Source organism: Pleurodeles waltl, chromosome 4_2, assembly GCF_031143425.1.
Source record: "Pleurodeles waltl isolate 20211129_DDA chromosome 4_2, aPleWal1.hap1.20221129, whole genome shotgun sequence".
Taxonomy (NCBI): Eukaryota; Metazoa; Chordata; class Amphibia; order Caudata; family Salamandridae; genus Pleurodeles; species Pleurodeles waltl.
The window spans coordinates 843,254,100-843,274,884 of NC_090443.1; the positions used below are offsets into that span (position 1 = coordinate 843,254,100).

Genomic DNA, 20,785 nt, shown 5'->3' on the forward strand with positions numbered 1-20,785 from the left:
CAAGCCACTTAGAGAAGATTAAGGTGAAGATGGCATTAGGCCAAGTAACAAATATGTATTCATCTTCATTGCACAAACAGTGGAGGAGAGAGGGGACTGTGGAGGAAGTGAACCGGACGGCCACTGCATTATACACTAAACCCGACAATGGAGCGGCAAAACCCAGTCCATCAAGGAGTTGCCACTGCTCGTCCTTTTGCAGCACCCTGGCTCCTAGTACAACCAGGACACTGATCAGTACATGGGGGCAGTTAAAATATTCATGGGCTTGAGGAGAGTTGTCTCCCTTGAATCGCAAGAACCACTGGAAGGAACAAAGCACTAAAGCAATGGTTGTGGATTTTAGTCTGCACCATTTTTATGATGTCAATAAAACCTAAACGCCTACAAAACACAGTTTGAACTTGGGATATGAGCCTTATTTTCATACCTTGCATTTATTTTAGAAACCCTTGCTATGCTGTGCTTTGGTTAGATAGGAATCAAGTTCTGGAGAGGGATTTGAGTCATGTTTCCAGTTATGACTATTGCTAAGTCTTATGTGCTTGTGGTATATTGTTTGAGAGACCTGCGCGTTAGTGGTGAAATATTTGCAACTTTTTTGTGAAACATTTAATACAGGAAGTTGGGGGATAATGCTGAAATCAGAGGGGAGGGGGGCATGCGTGCAGATTCATTGCTGACAAGAGCCTGTCTGTTTAACTTAAAAAGAAAAAAGAAAACTAAATACGCAAGTAGAAATGTTTGCTGGCATTAGAAACGGAGCAGGGTGAACCTGTACTGCATTATTTCTATACTGCTACATAGATTTATGTCTTCAGCAAGTGGCTTAAATAAATTTTTTTGAATGGGTGCATTGCAATTGGCGACATGGAATACCTAAAAATAGACCTAGGGGGGATACATATACTTGCAGAATGTGTTTGCCAATGCTTCTCCATCTCAGATCGCAAATGCACTTGTATATTTCATCATATCGAAATTTTATTACAAGACCGGAGGCTCCTATTATGCAGTCTTTTCTTGCTTTAATTACGAACAGCAGCCAAGCAAGAACTACAGTATCCAGAAACAAAAGAACTACAAAATGACCTCATAGTGTAGTAACCAATGGGATATCACAATGCACTACTAATATCTTAACTGCGAGCAACAAGTCCTCTTTTCTTGCTGCTCGCAGTCAAGATAAGTACCTACATTACTTGCTCGGTTGTTTATTGTGCTTACTGTTATTACTATTGCATTGTGAAACTTGTGTGTTTAGCGCGCGGTTATTATAAGGGAACGCGCGTCCTTTTTTCTGTCCTTCCGACACAGCGTCTCTCAACGGCCGTCTTCGGCCGTTGAGGACGCGCGCTCGAGCGCGGCGCATTCCTTTCAGCGCACGCGTAGCATTCCTCACATTCTTTGGGCCGGCATACCTTGTCAGCTGATACTCGCGTCGCGTCTTTATTTCCGACCGGGTTTGCTTGCTATTTGAGCATAATTGGCTCACTTTGCCTCGTTTGGCATTCTCAACTCCTGCCCTCGTCTGTCAGTCGACTTCGACTGCATTGAACCGCCTCCCTTGGCTCGGTCCCGCCCCTTCAGACACTCCTTTTTCTTTTTCTTCAAAAAATTAACCCTTCGGTGACCAGTGTGTTTTTACATTATGGCTGGGGAAGAGGATTCCCAGGTGTTTCAGGAGAGTTTGAAGTCCTTCATAAGGGACTCTGTACAGCAGGCAGTCTCAGTTTCCATGTCTGAGGTTACCAAAAATTTTGAAGCCTCGGTTTCAAAGATGATGTCTTCTTCCAAATTGCCTTTTAATAAGAGCAGGAAACGTGCGACCACTCTCCCAATGACGTCCAAAGGCGTTTCCTCTGGTCCTTCCACCCGAGAGGTCTATAAATCGGGTCCCCCTCCTTCTCCTTTATATATTTCGCAGTTAAGAGACACGGATGACGATGATAATGTTTCCAGCCATGAGGGCGATGTGGACGGATCAGAAGATCCAGTTTCTTATGGGCCTCTGGAGAAAAGGCGTAGAATTTCTCCTCCTGACGGTGGTGACGTACACCTAGTGTCTCACGATTTAGTCGACCATGCTGGTGAACCCTTATTTGATCCCTCCTTCATGGTCCATCCAAATTCAAAGGAGTGGTACCCATCAGAGCATGTGGCGGATTATGTTTCTTTCTTTTTACGTCACCCTCTGGATAAAGCCGCTCGTAATAAACTCAAGTCAGAGTGTCCTCGTCCCTCTCTTCCGGATAATATAACAGCAACTCCGGTAATTGATCCTAACATGCTGATGTTCTTCTCAAAATTCGGCAAGGATCCCAAAAAGGGCGTGGATAGAGCCTGGTCGGGTTGCCAGGACAAGCTTCTTGATTTGGTGGGCCCTCTCACCAGAATTTTTGATTTGGCGGAAGAAGCAAAAATGGATAGTAACCCTATTGATCCGGAGGTCCTTTCAAACTGGGCGCAACGTGCTATTTGTATGCTGGGGAACGCCAACACTCAACTTTCGATTGAAAGGAGGAAGAGTCTGCTTTTAAAGATCGATCCCAAATTAACTTCTCTGGCCTCAAAAGATGAGGGTCCTTTGGCCAAAGGCCTGTTATTTGGAGATTCTTTTATTAAAGATTTGGGCAAATATGTGTCCACCTTTGCCTCTCTGGATAAGGCCCAGCTTTCGATGAAGAAAATTTTTTCGTCTCGGGTTTTTGCCAGGGCCGGCAAAGGCAGGAGTCGCTTTGCCGGCCGCTCCATCAGGAATCAATATTCCAACAGAGACTCCTTCAACCAGCAATCTCAACCTGAATCCTATTCAGGATACAAACCGAAGTTCTATCCCCGTCGTTCAAGAGGCTACCGGTCCAGAGGTTACTCCAGCAGGAGAGACCAAACCTCCGGTAAGTATTTCCGCTTCTGGCCTTCCTCCTGTAGGGGGCAGATTAGCTCTGTGTCTCGATTCATGGCGTTCTCTCACCTCAGATCCCTGGGTGATTCAATCTGTTCAAGGGTACCAGTTAGAATTCTATCAGATGCCAGTTCAGAGTCGCGTCCCTATACCCCTAGTTTTTTCCCAAGAGCAAAACGAGCTTTTGCGCGTCGAAATCCAATCTCTCCTGGCCAAGTGCGCAATAGAGCCTGTTCAATTCGACTCTTCGGGCTTCCTCAGCACCATCTTTCTAGTTCAGAAGAAGAATCACAAATTTCGTCTGGTGTTGAATCTCAAGGCTTTCAACAATTTTATAATCTATCGTCACTTCAAGATGGAGACTATTCTCCATCTCAGGGACATTCTGCTTCACCGAGATTGGCTAATCAGACTGGATCTGCAAGATGCCTATCTCACAGTCCCAATTCATCATTCACACAGGAAGTTTCTTCAATTCCAATGGCAGGACTCTTTTTACCGCTTTCGAGTTCTTCCCTTCGGCCTTTCTTCCGCTCCTTGGTGTTTCACCAAGATTCTCAAACCCGTCGCAGCCTTTCTCCGGTCTCACGGGGTGCGTTTAATTCTCTATTTGGACGACTTCCTTTTGATGGCACAGGACAAAAATCTACTTCTAGATCATCTTCAACTGTGTCTAAACCTCCTTCACGATTTAGGTTTTCTCATCAATGTGCAAAAGTCGGTTTTAGTTCCGACTCAATCTTTGGAGTTTCTCGGTTTTCAAATAAATACCACTCTATCGGTGTTGCAGCTCCCGCAACACAAGGTTTCATTGATCAAGAAGGGGATTCGCCACTCCCTTTCCCTTCCGCAGATCTCTCTCAGAAATCTGGCACGCCTAGTAGGTCTGTTAGCTTCTTCCATTCAGGCAATCTTCCCAGGTCCTTTACATTATCGAGCCCTGCAACGGCTCAAAATACGTCATCTTCACAAGGGTCTCGCTTATTCGGATCCCTTGGTCTTAGATGCCGAATCCAAAGAAGAGCTTCAGTGGTGGCTAACCCATCTAGATGCCTGGAACGGCAGAACTATCTTCTCTGCCGCCCCAGATCTTGTATTAGAATCCGATGCAAGTCGGACGGGTTGGGGCGCGAGATGTGGTCAGTTCTCGACTGGGGGCGCATGGTCTCTGAAGGAGTCCTTCTTGCACATCAACAGTTTAGAGATGCTTGCAGGTTCCTTTGCCATCCGCACTTTTGCAAAGAACAGGGTAAGTTGCACCATCCTTCTCAGGATGGACAATTTGTCCGCGGTCAGATACATCAATCACCTAGGAGGTACCAGGTCAAAGATACTCTCCTCTCTGGCAAAACATCTTTGGGAATATTGTCTGCCTCGTCGGATTTCAGTCAAGGCGGTTTTCCTGCCAGGCAGATTCAATACAGTAGCGGATTGGTATTCCAGACACCTTCACGATTCCAGCGATTGGCAACTGCACCCTTCAGTGTTCAGTCACCTTTCTTTTGTCTTTGGAGAAATGTCTATAGATCTGTTTGCTTCTCGCCTCAATTCTCACCTTCCTTCATATTTCAGTTGGAGGCCAGATCCACAAGCCCTGGCCACAGATGCCTTTCTTCAGATTTGGCCGACTTCCCTTCTATATGCTTTTCCCCCTTTCCTTCTCATCCCCAGAGTCCTCGCTCAGGTGCGCAGGCAACGGTCTATTCTGGTGATTGTAACTCCTTTCTGGCAGACCCAACCGTGGTATCCGACTCTATTAGAGCTGGCGATCGCTCCGCCTCTTTGGCTGCCCCAATTTCCCGATCTCCTCTTGAATCCTCAGGGCCATCAACATCAGTTGATTCTCGACGGATCCCTGTTCCTCATAGCTTGGAAAGTTTCGGGTCGTCCTGGGGAGTCCCAGGAATTTCGGAGGACGCTGTTAAATTTATCCAGCAGGCCAGAGCCCCGGGAACTTCCAGGGCCTATAAGTCAGCTTGGTCCCTTTGGTGCAGCTGGTGCCTGGACAGGAATTCAGATCCCTTTTCAGCGAATGTAGTATTAATTATAAATTTTTTGGCTTCTTTGGCTTCTCAAGGTAAGGCTTATCGCACTATTAATTTGTATAGATCTGCCATTTCTGCGGAACATCAAAGAGTTGATGGTAGGCCAGTTGGAGAGCATCCCCTGGTCTGTCAATTGTTAAAGGGAGTAAGATACGTTAATACACCGTCTCCTAAATATAATGTTATGTGGGATGTTACTCTGGTGTTGCGTTTTCTTACCTCGTGGCCTGATAATGAATTATTATCTCTCAAACAGCTTTCGGCTAAGTTAACCATCCTTTTATGTTTAGTTTCTATCAAGCGGATCTCAGATGTTAGAGCACTGGATGTTACTTCCTTTTTCTTTTCTCCCCTTGGTGTTTCGTTTCAGATCAAAAAACGTACGAAAACTAACTTGTCTAGTATTAATTATCCATATTTTCCCTCTCAACCCAATATATGTGTTGCAAATTGCTTAAAAACTTATGTAACCCGCACTGCAGATTTGAGATCATCCTCTTCATCCCAACTACTTATTTCCTTTCAGAAACCTCACCTTCCTGTGTCTTCCCCTACCCTGGCTCGTTGGGTTAAATGGGTTATGTCCCTTGCTGGCATTGATATTAGTGCCTTTGGTGCCCATTCGGCCAGGGGGGCTATGGCCTCTCGTGCTTTTTGGGCAGGTTCCTCTTTACAGGATATTCTCAGATCTGCAGACTGGTCGAATGAAAATACGTTTAGAACTTTTTATTGTAAACCGATTTCTCATGTCTCAGATTCTGTGATTGCAATGCTTTGAACATGCATAATAGGAGCCTCCGGTCTTGTAATAAAATTGAGATTTTCCTAGCCTTGGTGTCTGAAAGGCTAGATTTTATTAAAGACACGGAGGCGAGTATTATCCCACCACGATTTAACCCGCCCTGTTTCTCTCTTTCAGTACCAACTCCCTCTTCCGGTGTTGGCTCAGGGTGATACACACCAACGTCTCTTACCAAGCTTGGATTTGTGCGACATCGACTATACCTTCCAGTCGTCCTTCGGTCTCCGTCATCTTCGAGATGGTTGCATGGACTTTATGACTTTGGTTTTTATGTTCTATGTGATTGTTTTGGTTACTTCTCCTCTTTAGTTCGCATCAAGAAAAGAGGACTTGTTGCTCGCAGTTAAGATATTAGTAGTGCATTGTGATATCCCATTGGTTACTACACTATGAGGTCATTTTGTAGTTCTTTTGTTTCTGGATACTGTAGTTCTTGCTTGGCTGCTGTTCGTAATTAAAGCAAGAAAAGACTGCATAATACTCGCCTCCGTGTCTTTAATAAAATCTAGCCTTTCAGACACCAAGGCTAGGAAAATCTCAATTCTAGACCATGTGTTTTTGAAATGACTAGAGCATGTGAGGTTTTGAAAGAGAAGTTGCTATTTTATTTTTGGACCTTATTTTTGGCACAATTGCATTGAAGTACAAATATAAGTTAACTTTGCACATGTTTTGTGACTTGTGCAGTTTTTCTTGTTGCGAAATACAACTTCGCTGTACCTGATAGTGTTCTTTCCTAGTACTTTTTGGCAAGCAACCACCCAAGCTGGGAGAAACACACTCATTCTTTCATGGTGTAGCCATGAGATTTTAAATGTGTTTTCCTATCTACACCACATTTTGAAATGGTCCATGACCTAGAAGGAGTTGAGTCCGATACTGATCCTTTCCTATGAGATTCATTGGAGCACAATCTGATCAACATGTTGAAAAAACTACCCTAAAGTTGAATCTTGGAAATATGCAGCAGTGTGAAAGGGAGTATCTACCCAGAGCAAGGAAAGTAGTGCCTGATGTACGATATCTGAATTTTGTAACTCAGAAATATCGAATATTAACAAATAGTTATTTTCTAATTACAAAATAATGGCCAGATTTATACTTTTTCCAGCAAGACTGCGTTAGCACCGTTTTGCGTGAAAAAGTATAGCTCCGGTTAGCTCCATTCCAAAATGCCAGCCGGGCGCCATATTTATGGAACGGTGCTAGCCAGCACTAATGCCCTGTTAGTGCCCTTGGAAAGGACGCTAACAGGCGAGGGAGGCGTAGGGGAAACTTGGGCTTGTGTGCTTAATTATGGCGCTACACTGTTTAGAGGCAGAAAAATGCCTCTAAGTAGTGTAGAGCCATTTTCTGGTGCACAACCTCCATGGACATGGCTTCTGTTTTGGTAAAGACAGGAGCCATGCCCACCACCCCAACAGCCATGCCCAGGGGACGAATGTCCCCAGGGCATGGCCATTGGGGCCAGCATCGTACGGTCCCCAAGTCAGGGCCACCGAGTGGGGGAAAAAAAAAACTAAACTACTTACAGGGACATACCTGGGATGGGTCCCACATCCTGTAGTGTCCCTCTGATGTGGGTGGGGATGTCCCTGGTACCAGGGAAGGGCACCTGTGGGCACTGTCAATGGTCTCTGACCATGGAAATATGCCTACAGGTCCCCTTACGCCTGCCCATACCCAGGTTTTAAATAATAGCGCTAAGTAAGCTTAGCACCATTATTTAAGGCCCCCCGTGCTGGATTTTAGTACGGGGGATAAATATGGCACAAAGGCCATATCGTCCTTTTCTGGACAGGAACGCCTACCTTGTATCTCATTGACCCAAGGTAGGTTTTCACGTCCAGAAAACAACGTTAACTCCATAACTTTGGTGCTAGACGTGTCTAGCACCAAGGTATAAATATGGAGTTAGGTTTGTGCTGAATTAACATAAAAAAATGACGCTAATTCAGCGCAAACTGAATATAAATATGGGCCTAAGTGCCCACTGTTGCTTAATACCAATTTCCAATTTGTGATTGAGTTTGCCTCACAAACTGCACGTTGTGAGTCTCAAATCACAAACATTGCAGCGGCTGATAACCTCACAGTTCAAGGAATCTGAGCCAGATGCAATATAACAGGTGGAGAACAGCAAACTTCACCGCAATCCAAATCGAGGATAATGTCAAGGTATGAGCCATAGGAAAAGGTGGGAAGAAAGAGACAAGGGAATTTCAGTGACAGTGAACTGGAGATCCTGGCGGACAAGTGTGTGGTTGACAGAGATAAACCTTTTCAAAAGGCATCACTCGCCATCCCAGAGTCCACCAACAACTCATCTAGAGGCATATTAAAATCTGCATAACTGCTCAAGGGTTACCAACATGAGCATGCAGGAAATCTGCAACATTTGTAGGATCTAAAGTCCAAACTGAGTAGCAAATTGTGACCTGGAGACACACAGTGGAAGCAGCAGATGGCAAACCCAGCACCGAGCCACCTCCATCACCAGTTTAAGAATTCATATAATCAAATTTCCAGTCAGAGGCAGTGCCTTGAGGGTCTACAATCAACAAGTCAACTCAAACACAAAGAACTACAGGTATGTTTAAACAAAAATGGTATTTAAATTGTGAACGCTTATGAATTAGGCAGTAAAGTATGGTATACAAAATATAATTTTTACAGAAGGGGAAGAACATTCCATGTTGAATGTTATATACTGTATTGTCATATTGCATCGCACACTATGTAAAATGGCCAATGTGATCCTTGTAGAATGAACCTTGATATTAATGCCAAATCACAAATATAACATCAGCTTAATAGGCAAAATGAATGGACATCATTTATAGACATTTTGCATCAGAGTTTTATTTGTGACATTTCACAACATTGAACTTGCACACTTTTATACTAATAAACTTTATAATTAACACATCATATTTATGTATGTGTTTTGTAACCTAACAGAGCCACGAACCCAGAGAAGCCAGGTCCAAAGTAAGGGAGAATCATCAGAGCAGGAAAAACATCAGTGCAGCAGTAAAAAGTGTTGCTGAAAATACCACAGCAACAAAAGAAGAAGCCACTTTGTGACCAAGGCAAGAATTGCTGAGATCTCTCACACCAACTTCAAGATCTACAGTTATACAGTCATGAACCACTCATTCAACACCACAAGTGCAAGGAGACAGAGAAACACATCAGTCATTAGGCAGACATGTGCAGATCTCTAAGTAAGGTCTCTGTCTAATGTTAGCCCAGGTACAAGTTGGCACTCCTGTTGTATCCCAATTCCATACATTAGAGAAATCTGTCCTTGTGATTCAGCCCAAATACCCTAGGGCAGCGTGTCAGCTCACTAAGAGGGATAAGGAGCACAGGAAAACCATGTCTGAGGTACATTATATCCTTAGATCATGTGTGCCCACTTAACTAAAGAAGTGCAGTACATGTGCCATCTCATTGCTGCCAACTGATATGCAAACAAACAAAGACACACTAAAACACCCACATGCTACAAGTGACTTTGTGGAAAGGCTGTCATCTGCAGTAACAGCCATGTGCAGACGTACTGCAAAAATGCAAGTTGAAATGGTTTACCAAAGCAACAATGTAACCATAAGCCTTGCACAAACAACAACTACAGTTGAGGAAATGCAGACATCTAGTACAGTCAACAAGTTTAACACAGCACCAATGGAGTGTGAAGATGACTATATTATTAATAGTTTATTTACAATCTGTGACATTCCAATGAGTAGGAAACCCATAGTGGGCAGTGAGATTGTAGAGGAACTCAATGTCTCTCAGAAAAAAAACAGGAATTAGTAACCAAAGATAACATAAAATTAAACATTTTCTTTCATGTCCATGTAAAAAATAACCTGAAAATATTATCTGCTTTCATTTATGAACATATACAGTCAGCTATGTCTTGTATGAATATTTCTATTATAATATATGAAATGAAACATACTAACGGTCTAAACTGCAAATAAGTTTATGTCTCCATTTGTCATTGTGTCTGTCTCATGTACCTCAAACGTAATTGCCACATCAGTCCTCTAGGCACACCCTTTTGCACCCTTTGCTATCTGGGGAAGGGAAGAGTTCTGCATCAATAATAAAGTCGAGGGAACGTCTGCAAGTTGGAGACAGGAAATGAGGTGAGAGTAAGAGACTGCGCATGAACGTGGCTGTGGAGTGGCTGATCCAGGCAGACACCAGCCAGATTCATGCTCTATCAGCATTAAGCACTCTGCTGAACATTCCTCTGCAAAAGGGAACTGAGCTGACTCCTGGCTTCCCACAGGAATGACCTGAGCATGGAGGGCAAAGCAAAGGAGAGATGAACAGGTCTAAATGAAAAGGAGCTCACAACCCGGTCCATCAGCCATTGCCCAGAGCGAGCAGACGGAACACACGAACGCACCTTCGTCACTGAGACGTAACCTGGGGCAGGCAGCCGCGGCAGCCAGTAGCAGAGCACCGGGCAGTAGCGGAGCACCAGGAGGGGCGGGAGGAGACGCCTGGGGTACACTTTCATGGACGTTGCCCCCTTGTACCTGTACCATCGCCCAGCCACCACTAGGCCCCAGCCTCTGCCAAACGCCTAGGCAGCCCGGTCCTGGGCTGGGCCGGATTGGGGACTGGCGAGGGGCCTGGCAGAACAAAGGACCTTTAACAGCACGGCAACTGGCAGTTGTCACCCCATAGAGGCCCCTGAGAAGCCCTAGAGAGGCTCCTGAGGTTTCCGAGGTCAGACGAAACGAGAAGTCCGATGTGAAGCGGTGAGTCCCTGTGGGCACCTTCAATCTTGCTTTCAATTCTGCTTTCACTTGCCTTTTTTCTGAGCCTTCCGTTTCTGCTCTCCAACCATTTGCCCTCCTACCCGCCTTCCTACTCGGCAACTCTACTGTCTGCCACCTGTTGCACCAGGTTTCTCCCGGTAGCTAGTGTGGAAAGAGCAATCACAGGCTATAAGTGTGCTCCTGCCCCCTCCTTTCCAGGGTGGGTGTGGCAGTGCTCAACCCATTTTAGTACATGGCCAGAAAAGCTTGCATAGCTCGAACAAGTGGCTACCCCCCTCCAGTCCTGGGGGTGCTCCAGGTGATCACAGCAGGCCAAACAAGAATGAAGCACCACAAAGGTAAGGACAACGAATCAGGCGGTTGGCCAGCTGCCAGTAGATGAGAGCAAAAGTCTGATGGTCCGCAGGACAACCCTTAAGTGGAAAGCTACCAGTTCAAGAAACTTTACATCCATAACTACTTTACAAGAGCAAGAAGCGGGGCAGGAGACGGAGAGGAAGAGGGAGACAAACAGGTAGACATCTATGGATGCCCCCGCTTTACAGGCACCAGTTATTCCTCTACTCCCATCACTGGGGTCTTTCCCAGCATCAGGGTCAATACGAACTGAGTACAAACAAGAACAAGGACCAAAGCCAAAGCAGAAGCAAGAGCAGGACTCCAGTGGCAGCAGTAGTGAATTCAAGGGAATGGCAAACCATAGCAAAGCAAGAGGAGCAAGACAACTGTCAAGATGACTGGCCATCACGGAAAACAAACACGAGAGCATCAAGCACTGGGAAAGGGCCTAAGATCCCCCAGGGGGGAAACTCACCCCAAAATCCCCCCAACAAGGAAAGGGGAGAGGTGGCGAGACCAGACCAGATCATAGTGACCATCAATGCCTCCCTTCTAGCTGCAGTCAAAGCTTTAACTTAGCAATCACATAAAATGGAGATCCATCTAGAATTAACCCACGTGCTAGCCCAAAGCCTAATAGCACTAGACAGTAAATTGAAAGCGCTCTGTGGTAAACTAGATAATCAGGATCATAGCTGGAGGAAATTCGAGGTGGTTGTGGGTTTGTGGAATGATGAAATAATAGACAAATTAGCGACCTTGCCAGATTTATTAACTAGTATCATTCAACACTGCAAAAACCCTGGCGGAAACAAAATAAACAGCAATGGGACAGAGGGAAACCAGCAAGGGCCTGGGCCTCTTGAACTCGCTAAAGGTCCAATAGTGTACACAGAAGGGGAAGATGGAAGCAGTAAGATGAAATCAAATAACACGCAACAAATAGAGAAACTCCTAGAAGTCCAGCCTTCCGTAGTCACCAGTGTGCCTGCAAATTGCATGGTAGAGCAAGCTGTCTATGCAAAACATAAGCCATCATGCGAGCACGACCATAGGATCGAGCAACATCCACAATTAACAAGACGACAGAAAAAGAAGCTTAAGAAAACCATTTTAAGCCACAAAACAAAAAAGAAATGACAAACAGAGCGGGACAGGGAATTATCACCAGGTACCTGGACAGCCTGAGACATATCCAATCTTCCTCCAGAAACCGCAATCAAATGTGAAACATGAAACCTGCACCCAGACACATTCTAGCACGGCAATCAACCACAAATATGGAAGATCGCCCAAATACAGAGGTGAAAAAATATATAGCGGCCCCTGGCCAAATGCTCTCCAATGGCCATAAACACGAAATAGTAAGGGTCTACCCAAATCCAACAGGAGAACAAGCCGGCCCATCGATCGAAGAGGCAGCGGATCACAAGGGCCTACAGATATGGGCCATGGCCGAAGGACGAGAGGAAGAAGAGGTCGCCACAGAAGGAGACGTCAATAGGAAGCAGCCTCCCCCGACCCACCAGCCGGCTACAGACGAGAGGAGGAGCATTTCACGGACCAAGAGAGCAGAGCCCCATTATATGAAAATAAGGATGCTACCAAACGGCACAAAATATATAATAGAAAGGTCACGGTGAGACCTGAAATGTGGCATCAACTCCAGAAAATGCCCACCCAAGGACCCAGCAACCAAGCTAACAGAACTGAACAGGAATGGAGACAAGAGGATCATCTCCGCATCACTTACGGACTTAGCCCAAGAAAAAAAAAGAGTAAACGACGAGGTCATCGAAGAAATCTTCGCATGCACGGAAGCCACAGAGTCTGCACAGGAGGGTGCATGGAGCAGAGAGTACAGACAGCAAACACCTGCTCACACCACCCAATCACAACCTGCCACAACATATAGGTCAGAGAAAGTGGGGGAGTACCAGGAAACCACTAAGACAAACAGCATAAACAGGAAGGAAATCTACAAACAGCCGACATTAATATTCTGTCCCCTATATACATCACAGGGTCCCTGAAATATACTTAACAGAACGAAAATTGTGAGATTATTGCAGCGCATACCATCATTATCGACCCTCACATCAGAAGACCTGCTAACAGTAAATTTCAATAAATATCCATGGATCTGTCCAGGAGAGTCAACATTAACATCTTGGTTCATCCAGGGCTTGGTAGATAAAATCTTTGAATTTGAGTGACTTCTGAAAAGATTTGGGCATAAAAATCAGTATACCGAGAAAAGAACGCTACCTGCAAGTACTGACAAGAGAACCCCAAGCCACATGCCTGTCAAAAAAAACCTTCAGCATTTTGAGGGACACTCCAGTGGTAAAAACCTCTGATAACTAAAATTACGGTACAGTTTACAAAAAAAGGTGGATTGCTCCAACCAGAGAGAGTACTATGATCCACCGCACTATGGGCAGGCCGACCTGGGATCGGCACACCACAGCTTTGAACTCCGAAGAGAATATGTATCTTTAATAACTTTGGGTCCCTAAGCACTAAGTCAGAGAAAGTGATTAAGGTCATTTGTTGGAACGTGGCAGGGTGGCCTCTCTTATTACAAGCCCTAATATTGAGGATTTTTTTTTAAAGGCAGATATTCTATGCTTTCAGGAAACCTGTATGAAAGAATCACAAACCATACCTGGTTTTGCAACTACCTATACTCCTGCAAAAAAGAAAAATCTGTTCGGAAGACATATGGGTGGTCTCACAACATACGATAAATTAGATCAGGCGGTGAAATTAGTCTCTTGGGAGAAATCAACCAGCAATGTTCATGTAATAACCGTATATGGTCTTACTCTGACCAAAAAAGCTACGACGATAGCGATTATAAATCTATACGTTAATCCTAATCGAGAAACTAAAAAGATAAAATGTAAGTCAATCCTGTCTACACCAAAGGAATATGTATACGAGTATCCGAACCATGAACGTCTAATTGCAGGAGACTTCAACACCCGACATCTTGTACAGGTTCCTAGTCTCCCCGGAGACATCTTAAGATCTGCTCTAGAAACTTTCCTCATAGAACACCAACTGAGATCATCACATGTAAAGACCATGAACCCTGGACCCACTATTACCACCTTCAAAAACATTTCTACATTAGATTATATTTTTCTAAGCCAGGCCTTAGATGCCTAAATCATGAGGTGGCTCGAAGATCGGAGAGTGACCATAACCCAGTGATGATATAAATAACCTTTAAAGGAGTGAGACTGCCTTCGTAAATGACCAGCGGCCAGCAACTCGAAACAAATTTATGCCCACTGACAAAGAGAATTAAATGGAGCGAAAAGGACAAGGCAAAATTCAAACTTTGGAAGCAGTATCACAGCCCTCTAATATTAGACAGCGAATCTAGTAACGTTGGCTTACAGTGGGCACATATGATAAAGAATTTACATACTTCTTTAAGCTGCCAAGCACAACAAGGGCATAACAAAATCAAAAGCCATAGGGTTTGGCCGTCCATTTCAATAAGAGAACATATACAGAGCAAAAGAAAGTGCAAGCAGCTAGAAAGAAGATATAGAAGGAATAAATCCCCAGCAGTAGAAACTCTTAGGAGACAGGCAAGGAAAGATCTTAAGGGCAAGGCACGGAAACTGAAGCAGAAGGAGACTGAAGAACGCTGGATCCATTTACAAGCTTTGCTACCCCCAAACAAAAGCAGAGAGTTTTGGGACTTCATTAACTCATTAGAATATGGGTCAGTAAGTAAGACCAATGCGATCACCGCCAGTGCATGGGAAACATATGTGGGCTCCCTCTACGTGGACTCTGGATACACTGAAGTACAGGGCACCACGGAGAGGCAACTGGAGTATGATGGCCTAGAAAACACAACACTAATGGTCACAGTCAAATCAACTAAAATGGTTCTTAGTAATATCAGGCGGGACGGAGCGCCAGGTACCACACGTTCTACCCGGGAGCAAGACGACCAAGAATTCTGGGCCGCCCCCTTGACTAGGCTTTTCAACAACTGTCTTCGACATTCAGGCATTCCAGCAGCCTGGAAAGGTTCAATATTGCATCCAGTGTACAAAAAAGGAGACTCCACCCTCCAGGGAAACTGTAGGATAATAGCTCTATTGGATGTGGATGGTAAGGCCTATGCAAGGGTTCTGCTTAGAGAACTGGAACATTGGATTACAGAAAATAATATTATCCCATCGTACCAAACAGGATTCAGGCCATGCTCATCTACTCTTGATAACGTCCTGGCTCTCGCATACTTGCTTGTTTCATTGATTACAGCGCCGCCTTTAACTGGGAAAGACTGTGCTCCCTCTAGTCCAATATGCCAATGATATAGTCCCACTTGCCCAGACTCAACTAGGCTTGAAAAGGAGCTTGGACATCCTGCACGAATACAACGAACAAATGCATTGGAGGTTAACACAGCAAAAACTAAGGTACTGGTTTTCAGACATCAGACACGTAAATACCCAAGACTGTGGAAGCTTGGCACATTGTGTATAGACATGGAAGACAAGTATCAGTACCTGGGTGTATGGCTATCTAACACTGGCAAAATTGTCCACCAGGTAATGGCATTTAGCTTTAAGGTAGAGAGATCCACTTATGCTTTATCCAAACTCCATCTCCGGCTTCAGTTGCCTACAACTGAACCAATAAGTAGGGTCATAACAGCAAAACATTTACCCATGATCACTTATGGCCACTTAGCATATCCAGGAAGGATAACGAAATTCCTGGAGAAATGCCAAATGAGAGCTTATAAAAGGATTTTTCAAGCTCCCAATTTCACCAGACATGCGGGTTCTGTCTAGAGTTTAACACAACTAGTATACTAGTATACATTGTAAAAAGGATATAATCAAGCTATTTTATGATGTCTCTAGGGCCAATAGCGACAGTTTAAGGAGCTCACTTAAAGTAATCTTTGACGATGCCTCTAGTTGCTGGGCCAACTATCTGAGGCAAGCTGTGGCTTTTTTTGACCTAGACCTCACGTATTTATCAGATCCACGAATTTCGAAGGCCCATCTGAAAAAGATTTTGAAAGAACTCGGCACACAGATTTCCATGTAGATGTAGAAAAGGACATTGCCACAATCAGGGAAATCGGGGGGGCTGAGGGTTTGGCCAAGTCGCACAACTCGGCTAACCTCCAGCCGTATATGAAAGCAGCCCTGTGTGTCTGAACTTTTCAGGGCATCTTACAAATGTGGCTTCTAACTACCTGCCTGAGAATTTAGATGCAGTTGGAAGTCAAAGTGGGGTCTTGCTCAGCAATGCACTCTTTGTAACTATCACATCGAATCTATCAGACATTTAATATGCTATTGACTGGGACTGGCCCCAGAGAAACGTCGACTTTCAAAACCCCTTTTCCTGAAGCATGGCCTACTGACATGTAAAGAAGCACTTAAATACATATTCACTGCCGAGATTCCTATGGAGCTGGCTCGTCTAGGGAATTTTTTTACTATTATGAGCACAGGCCCATAGAGGCTTTGAAACTAAAGACGGGGTGGTAGCACCATAAGCTACGTTATTAACAAAGTGGCTGACTCATCCCCCGAAATGTTGACCTTGATTAGCTGTAATGGAGGATAATTGTTTGTTATACTGGTCACTGCAATAAGGGGAGGTGCCGAGCGGAGGAGGCCCCAGCGATCTAGGGCTCTCGTACTCTAATTTAACATTTTTAAAGCACTTTTAGATATACTTTTTGAACTACCTGTGTAGTTCATTATACTTTTTCTTATGCACAAGGGTCAGCATTTATGCAGGCACTTTATATCTTATATACATAGTAGTCTCTAGTCACACAACTCCTTTTAATAAGCATCTTGCTGTGAAGTTATAATTTTTGTAGACTCACAAAACTTTAGGTAATGTGTTATAATATGCACCGCAAGGCGTCTGCACTCTACAATTTCTACAGAAATCACATAGTATTGTAGATCATGCATCGTGCTCTTCGATTTATATTGAGTTTAGCCCAAGAGAGTCTCAGGTAATTGTGTGATGATGGATGTAGTGAAGTTCAATGGCTCCTAAAAACGTAAACTTAACTATTAGCTTTGTAGTAATTATAAAAAAAATTATGCACTGTGTTTTTGCAAAGATTTTAATTAATCATGCAAATAAAGTTTAACTCTGTAAAGTCGAGGGAAGAGGAGGGGTTCCTCCTCATCATCATCAGAGTTGTAGGTTACAAATTCCATTGGCATGCCGTTTTTGATGTCTATATTGTGCAAGATAGTGCATGTGGCTTTAATTGCACTACAAATAGCACAGTCAAATTCTAATGCACCCCCACTCTTGTGAAGACCGAGAAATCTCCTTTTCCTTAATCCAAATGTTCATTCTTTTATTGATTTGGTTTTATTGGGAGCAGCATTATACCTTTTTTCTCGAAGTGTCATGGATTTAAGTATGTCATTATTCAAAGCCAAAGGGTATATACACTGTCACCTTGAATGGGATAACAGACATCTAGGTTGTTACTAAATCCACCCCGAAATACCATTGCGATACAGTGTCACTCCACTGAGCCTTGCCAAACGACCACCCATCTCCAAGCTCTCCACCTGGCTTTCTGGGTACTGTGCAACAAGGTCATTGATGGGGCCTATGGCATTGCACGCTGCCTGTATATTCAAGGTGTGCTGTGTCTTTCAATTGCTGTAAGTAAACATACTCTCTCCCTGAGGGAAGCGTAGGAGGACAAGGATTCAGTGTATCCAGAGTCATCTGGAAAGTGTGCACTGGCGTAAAATTGTATCCTTGGAGCCTGCAACTCAGCAGGGGTGCTAGTATTTATTAATTTGTTTTACCATGACACATAGGAAGTCCATGAAAGCCCTTGACAGTTCTCTCTGTAATATGCCCCCATCAACTGCTATTGTGCTCTGGTAATAAGCAGACGCTAAGCGGTGTAGGCTACACAATAACTGCAAGTGTGAGGGTCTAGCCTCACTGTATTTGGTTTGCGTGCCTAGAACAGGCTTCAGGTTATTAATCAGGTCTAGAAACACCTGCTTTTTGAAACTATATCTTGGATAAATTTCACCTCATTTTTTAAAAAGAGTCATCCTCTGACAGAAAATGTTCTCCTTCCTACTCCTCTACGGTACTCCTGTAATGCACATCCTCCTCACAAATAGCATAAGGTTCTGCTGTTGGGAAAGATTGCTTTCTAGTTTTGGTGCCATTTTATACTTTGCACCTGGTTACCACCTGCTTTCACATGATACTAAATTACACAAGTAATTTGCTGTTTTCTGCTTATTCACATTTTGCAAACGTGTAATATACAGGATTGATGGGTCTGTATCTGGAAATTCCAGTTTACAGCCCATCGTTTTCATTGCAAAATAAGTATTTGTTAAATGTTCGCAATGTTGTGCTAACTTTGCAAACTTTCGTTAGTCACCCTTGATACATTGTACACGGCCGATTTTTAAGCCCCCAAAACAATTTGTGAATGGTTTATGACTCGCAAAACATTGTACACCAGGTCCTTAGAGTCACTGCCATTAGGTCTCCCTGATATAGATATCAGAATTGAACTCCTGTACCCTTGCAGTTTGCATTTTGGGAAAAAATAAATATCACAAATATGTCTACTGAAAAAACTGCAAACTGACCCCAGAGTTTGAAAATGTCATATAATGTCAGGTCCAAATAAGGAAAAAGGATGAGCACTGCCACTGGTGACCACCAACTGCAGGTACATTTTGAAGTTTAATGTACACGCCTGCCTGCTTTTTCTTGATTCGCAACATGTCTGCTATTGCTTTCCACACAGCAAGACACCCGGATTCAATTAATTTGCAAGAAGCATTGAAACTGTAGGCCTCGAGAACAAAGCATTCTCTGGAGTGCATGCCCCGCCTTTCATCAAATGCTACAGCAATTACTACACTACCTTGGTTTAATGACCACGCCACTGACATTCTATAAACCAGAAAACAGTGTTCTTTGCCTGAGGCAGATTGCATCAGACACAAAGAGCAATTGGAGAGGAGAACAATTGTAGGAACGGGTTGTTCTGGTTCATTGCAAACACAATCCTTCTGAAACCCCAGAGCAAAATATTGCAGTGATTGTTGAACAGTGCTGCAAACCCAACACTTGCTGCTCTCAAGTTTACTGAAGGGGCGTAGTTCACCTTTTTGAGATGTGCGCTGGGTCCAAAGAGCTGTACTACTTGAATCTGTCAATAATCCTTACTGACCTCTGAGGGGAGTATTGTTTTGTCCACTTGTCAGGGGTTTGCATTCTTAATCAGCACTACTCTACCCACTGGGCTGATTCAGGCTAGTTTATGAGGCCACTATGCCTTTCAGGAAATTAGTCCCCCACGTCATTGGATTCCTCAAACCCTAGTACTTTATCATCCAGAAGCCTTTCAGTTAGTGCTTTTCATACCGGTGCCCTTAAAACACCAGTGTTACAGATTAGCCTACAGTCTTTCTGCTGCTACAGAGATACATGGTGTCTGAAGCTAAAAGGTTTGCAGTGCCAGTGAAGATTGGTGGGTAAAAACAGGGGCTGAGAGGAATGACGCATGGTCAAAATGTTTGCCTCTTTCATACATGTCTATGGAAAAACATACTAAGGCTTCAAAGTATGTGCACAGCACTGGGCAGCACACACAGGCATGCATTTATCCAAATAATATCTTCTGCTTGAGCCTCACAGTCCTTGAAATTTGATTCCAGGTTGAATTTTACGATAAAATCTATACCATTCTCTTGCAATTTTGCCAGCACATGTTCATCTGATGCATAAGACCCATAACTCCTCATGGATATCACAAAGGGACAGCTCAGGGGGCATGATGCCCCAGGCCCATACTTTAAGAAGGACCGCACACTTGTGCTACGAAAATTAATTCATAGACTTTAAAGCAAATTTGCTTGTGTTTTAAAATAGAGACAGCAAGACGCAGTTTTACAACTACATGGCGCTAGATGACAGAGCTTTCATGTTTCCTCTTTTCTTTGGGGATACTTTGATCTGTACTCAGAAGCAAGTTGCCCAGGACCCTACAGAAGCCTCTGACGTGGCTGGAGCACAACACAATTTAAATCTACATTAGATTCCCTTGGTCTTAGAGAACATGCTTACATTTTGTTTTCCCTCCATTGGCAAATACTGCTTCGGCTGCAGTGTTGGCCCTGATCATTGCATTCTGCACAGCCCATCTTGGGGTGTCGTGTGAGGTGGTATGGTAGAGTGTGAGACAATGAGATGCACAGTAACTCCAGTGAGGTTGAATAAGAAGAAGCATAAAAGTACTATGTGACTGGAGAGAAGGCTGAGTGGTGTAGAGTGATGTGTAATGCCGTAAAGTGCAGAACAATAGTGTGCTGTTCGGGGTATGTGGGGTACAATGTTTATGCAGTGTGGTGCAGTGGGAGGATCGCAATTTGCAGTGTGAATTTATTGAGGTGTGGAGGGTCTCTTTTGGGGTTCAGTGTGAGAGGTTGCAGTATGAATTATGTGGTGTGAAGTGTAACTTCCCTGACCTAAAATGCATTGTCAGTGCTTTTTTGTGTGGTCTGGGGAGCACATTGTGAAATCTTTTGGTTGCTCTCCGAATTCACATAGCTTACCCTACACTCAGAATACACTTTAACCTACACTTATGTTCTTTCTTTCATCTCTGCCTTTCACACTGCCAGTGTTTCCTAATGCTTCTTTTTATTAACTCGAATGGTGTCCTTGTGTGAACAAGCTAATGCCTTCTCGCAGACAGTGAGGGCTGGTCTACAATGTATTTGTACTCTGGCGCTCTAGCTATGTTGTGCCAGCAGAAGAAATAGTCACTGTAATGTGAGATGACTCCCTGTGGGAGAATCACATACAGACA

General features: G+C 44.0%; 1 protein-coding gene across 5 annotated transcripts in view; it reads left to right on the forward strand.

The window, feature by feature from the left end:
• Positions 1–20,785, forward strand: part of FGGY (FGGY carbohydrate kinase domain containing) — a 1,529,104-nt gene that overhangs the window by 1,242,764 nt on the left and 265,555 nt on the right. Inside the window, exon 14 of one of the 5 annotated variants that reach the window (XM_069232577.1) lies at positions 8,714–9,628. The exons of 3 other annotated variants lie outside the window; for them this stretch is intronic. In XM_069232577.1, the coding sequence (XP_069088678.1) occupies positions 8,714–8,802 (89 nt within the window). In that variant the 3' untranslated portion in view covers positions 8,803–9,628. Of the gene's footprint in view, positions 1–5,869; positions 6,231–8,713; positions 9,629–20,785 lie in introns of those variants that run through there. One more of the 5 variants, XM_069232578.1, reaches the window with a different exon arrangement.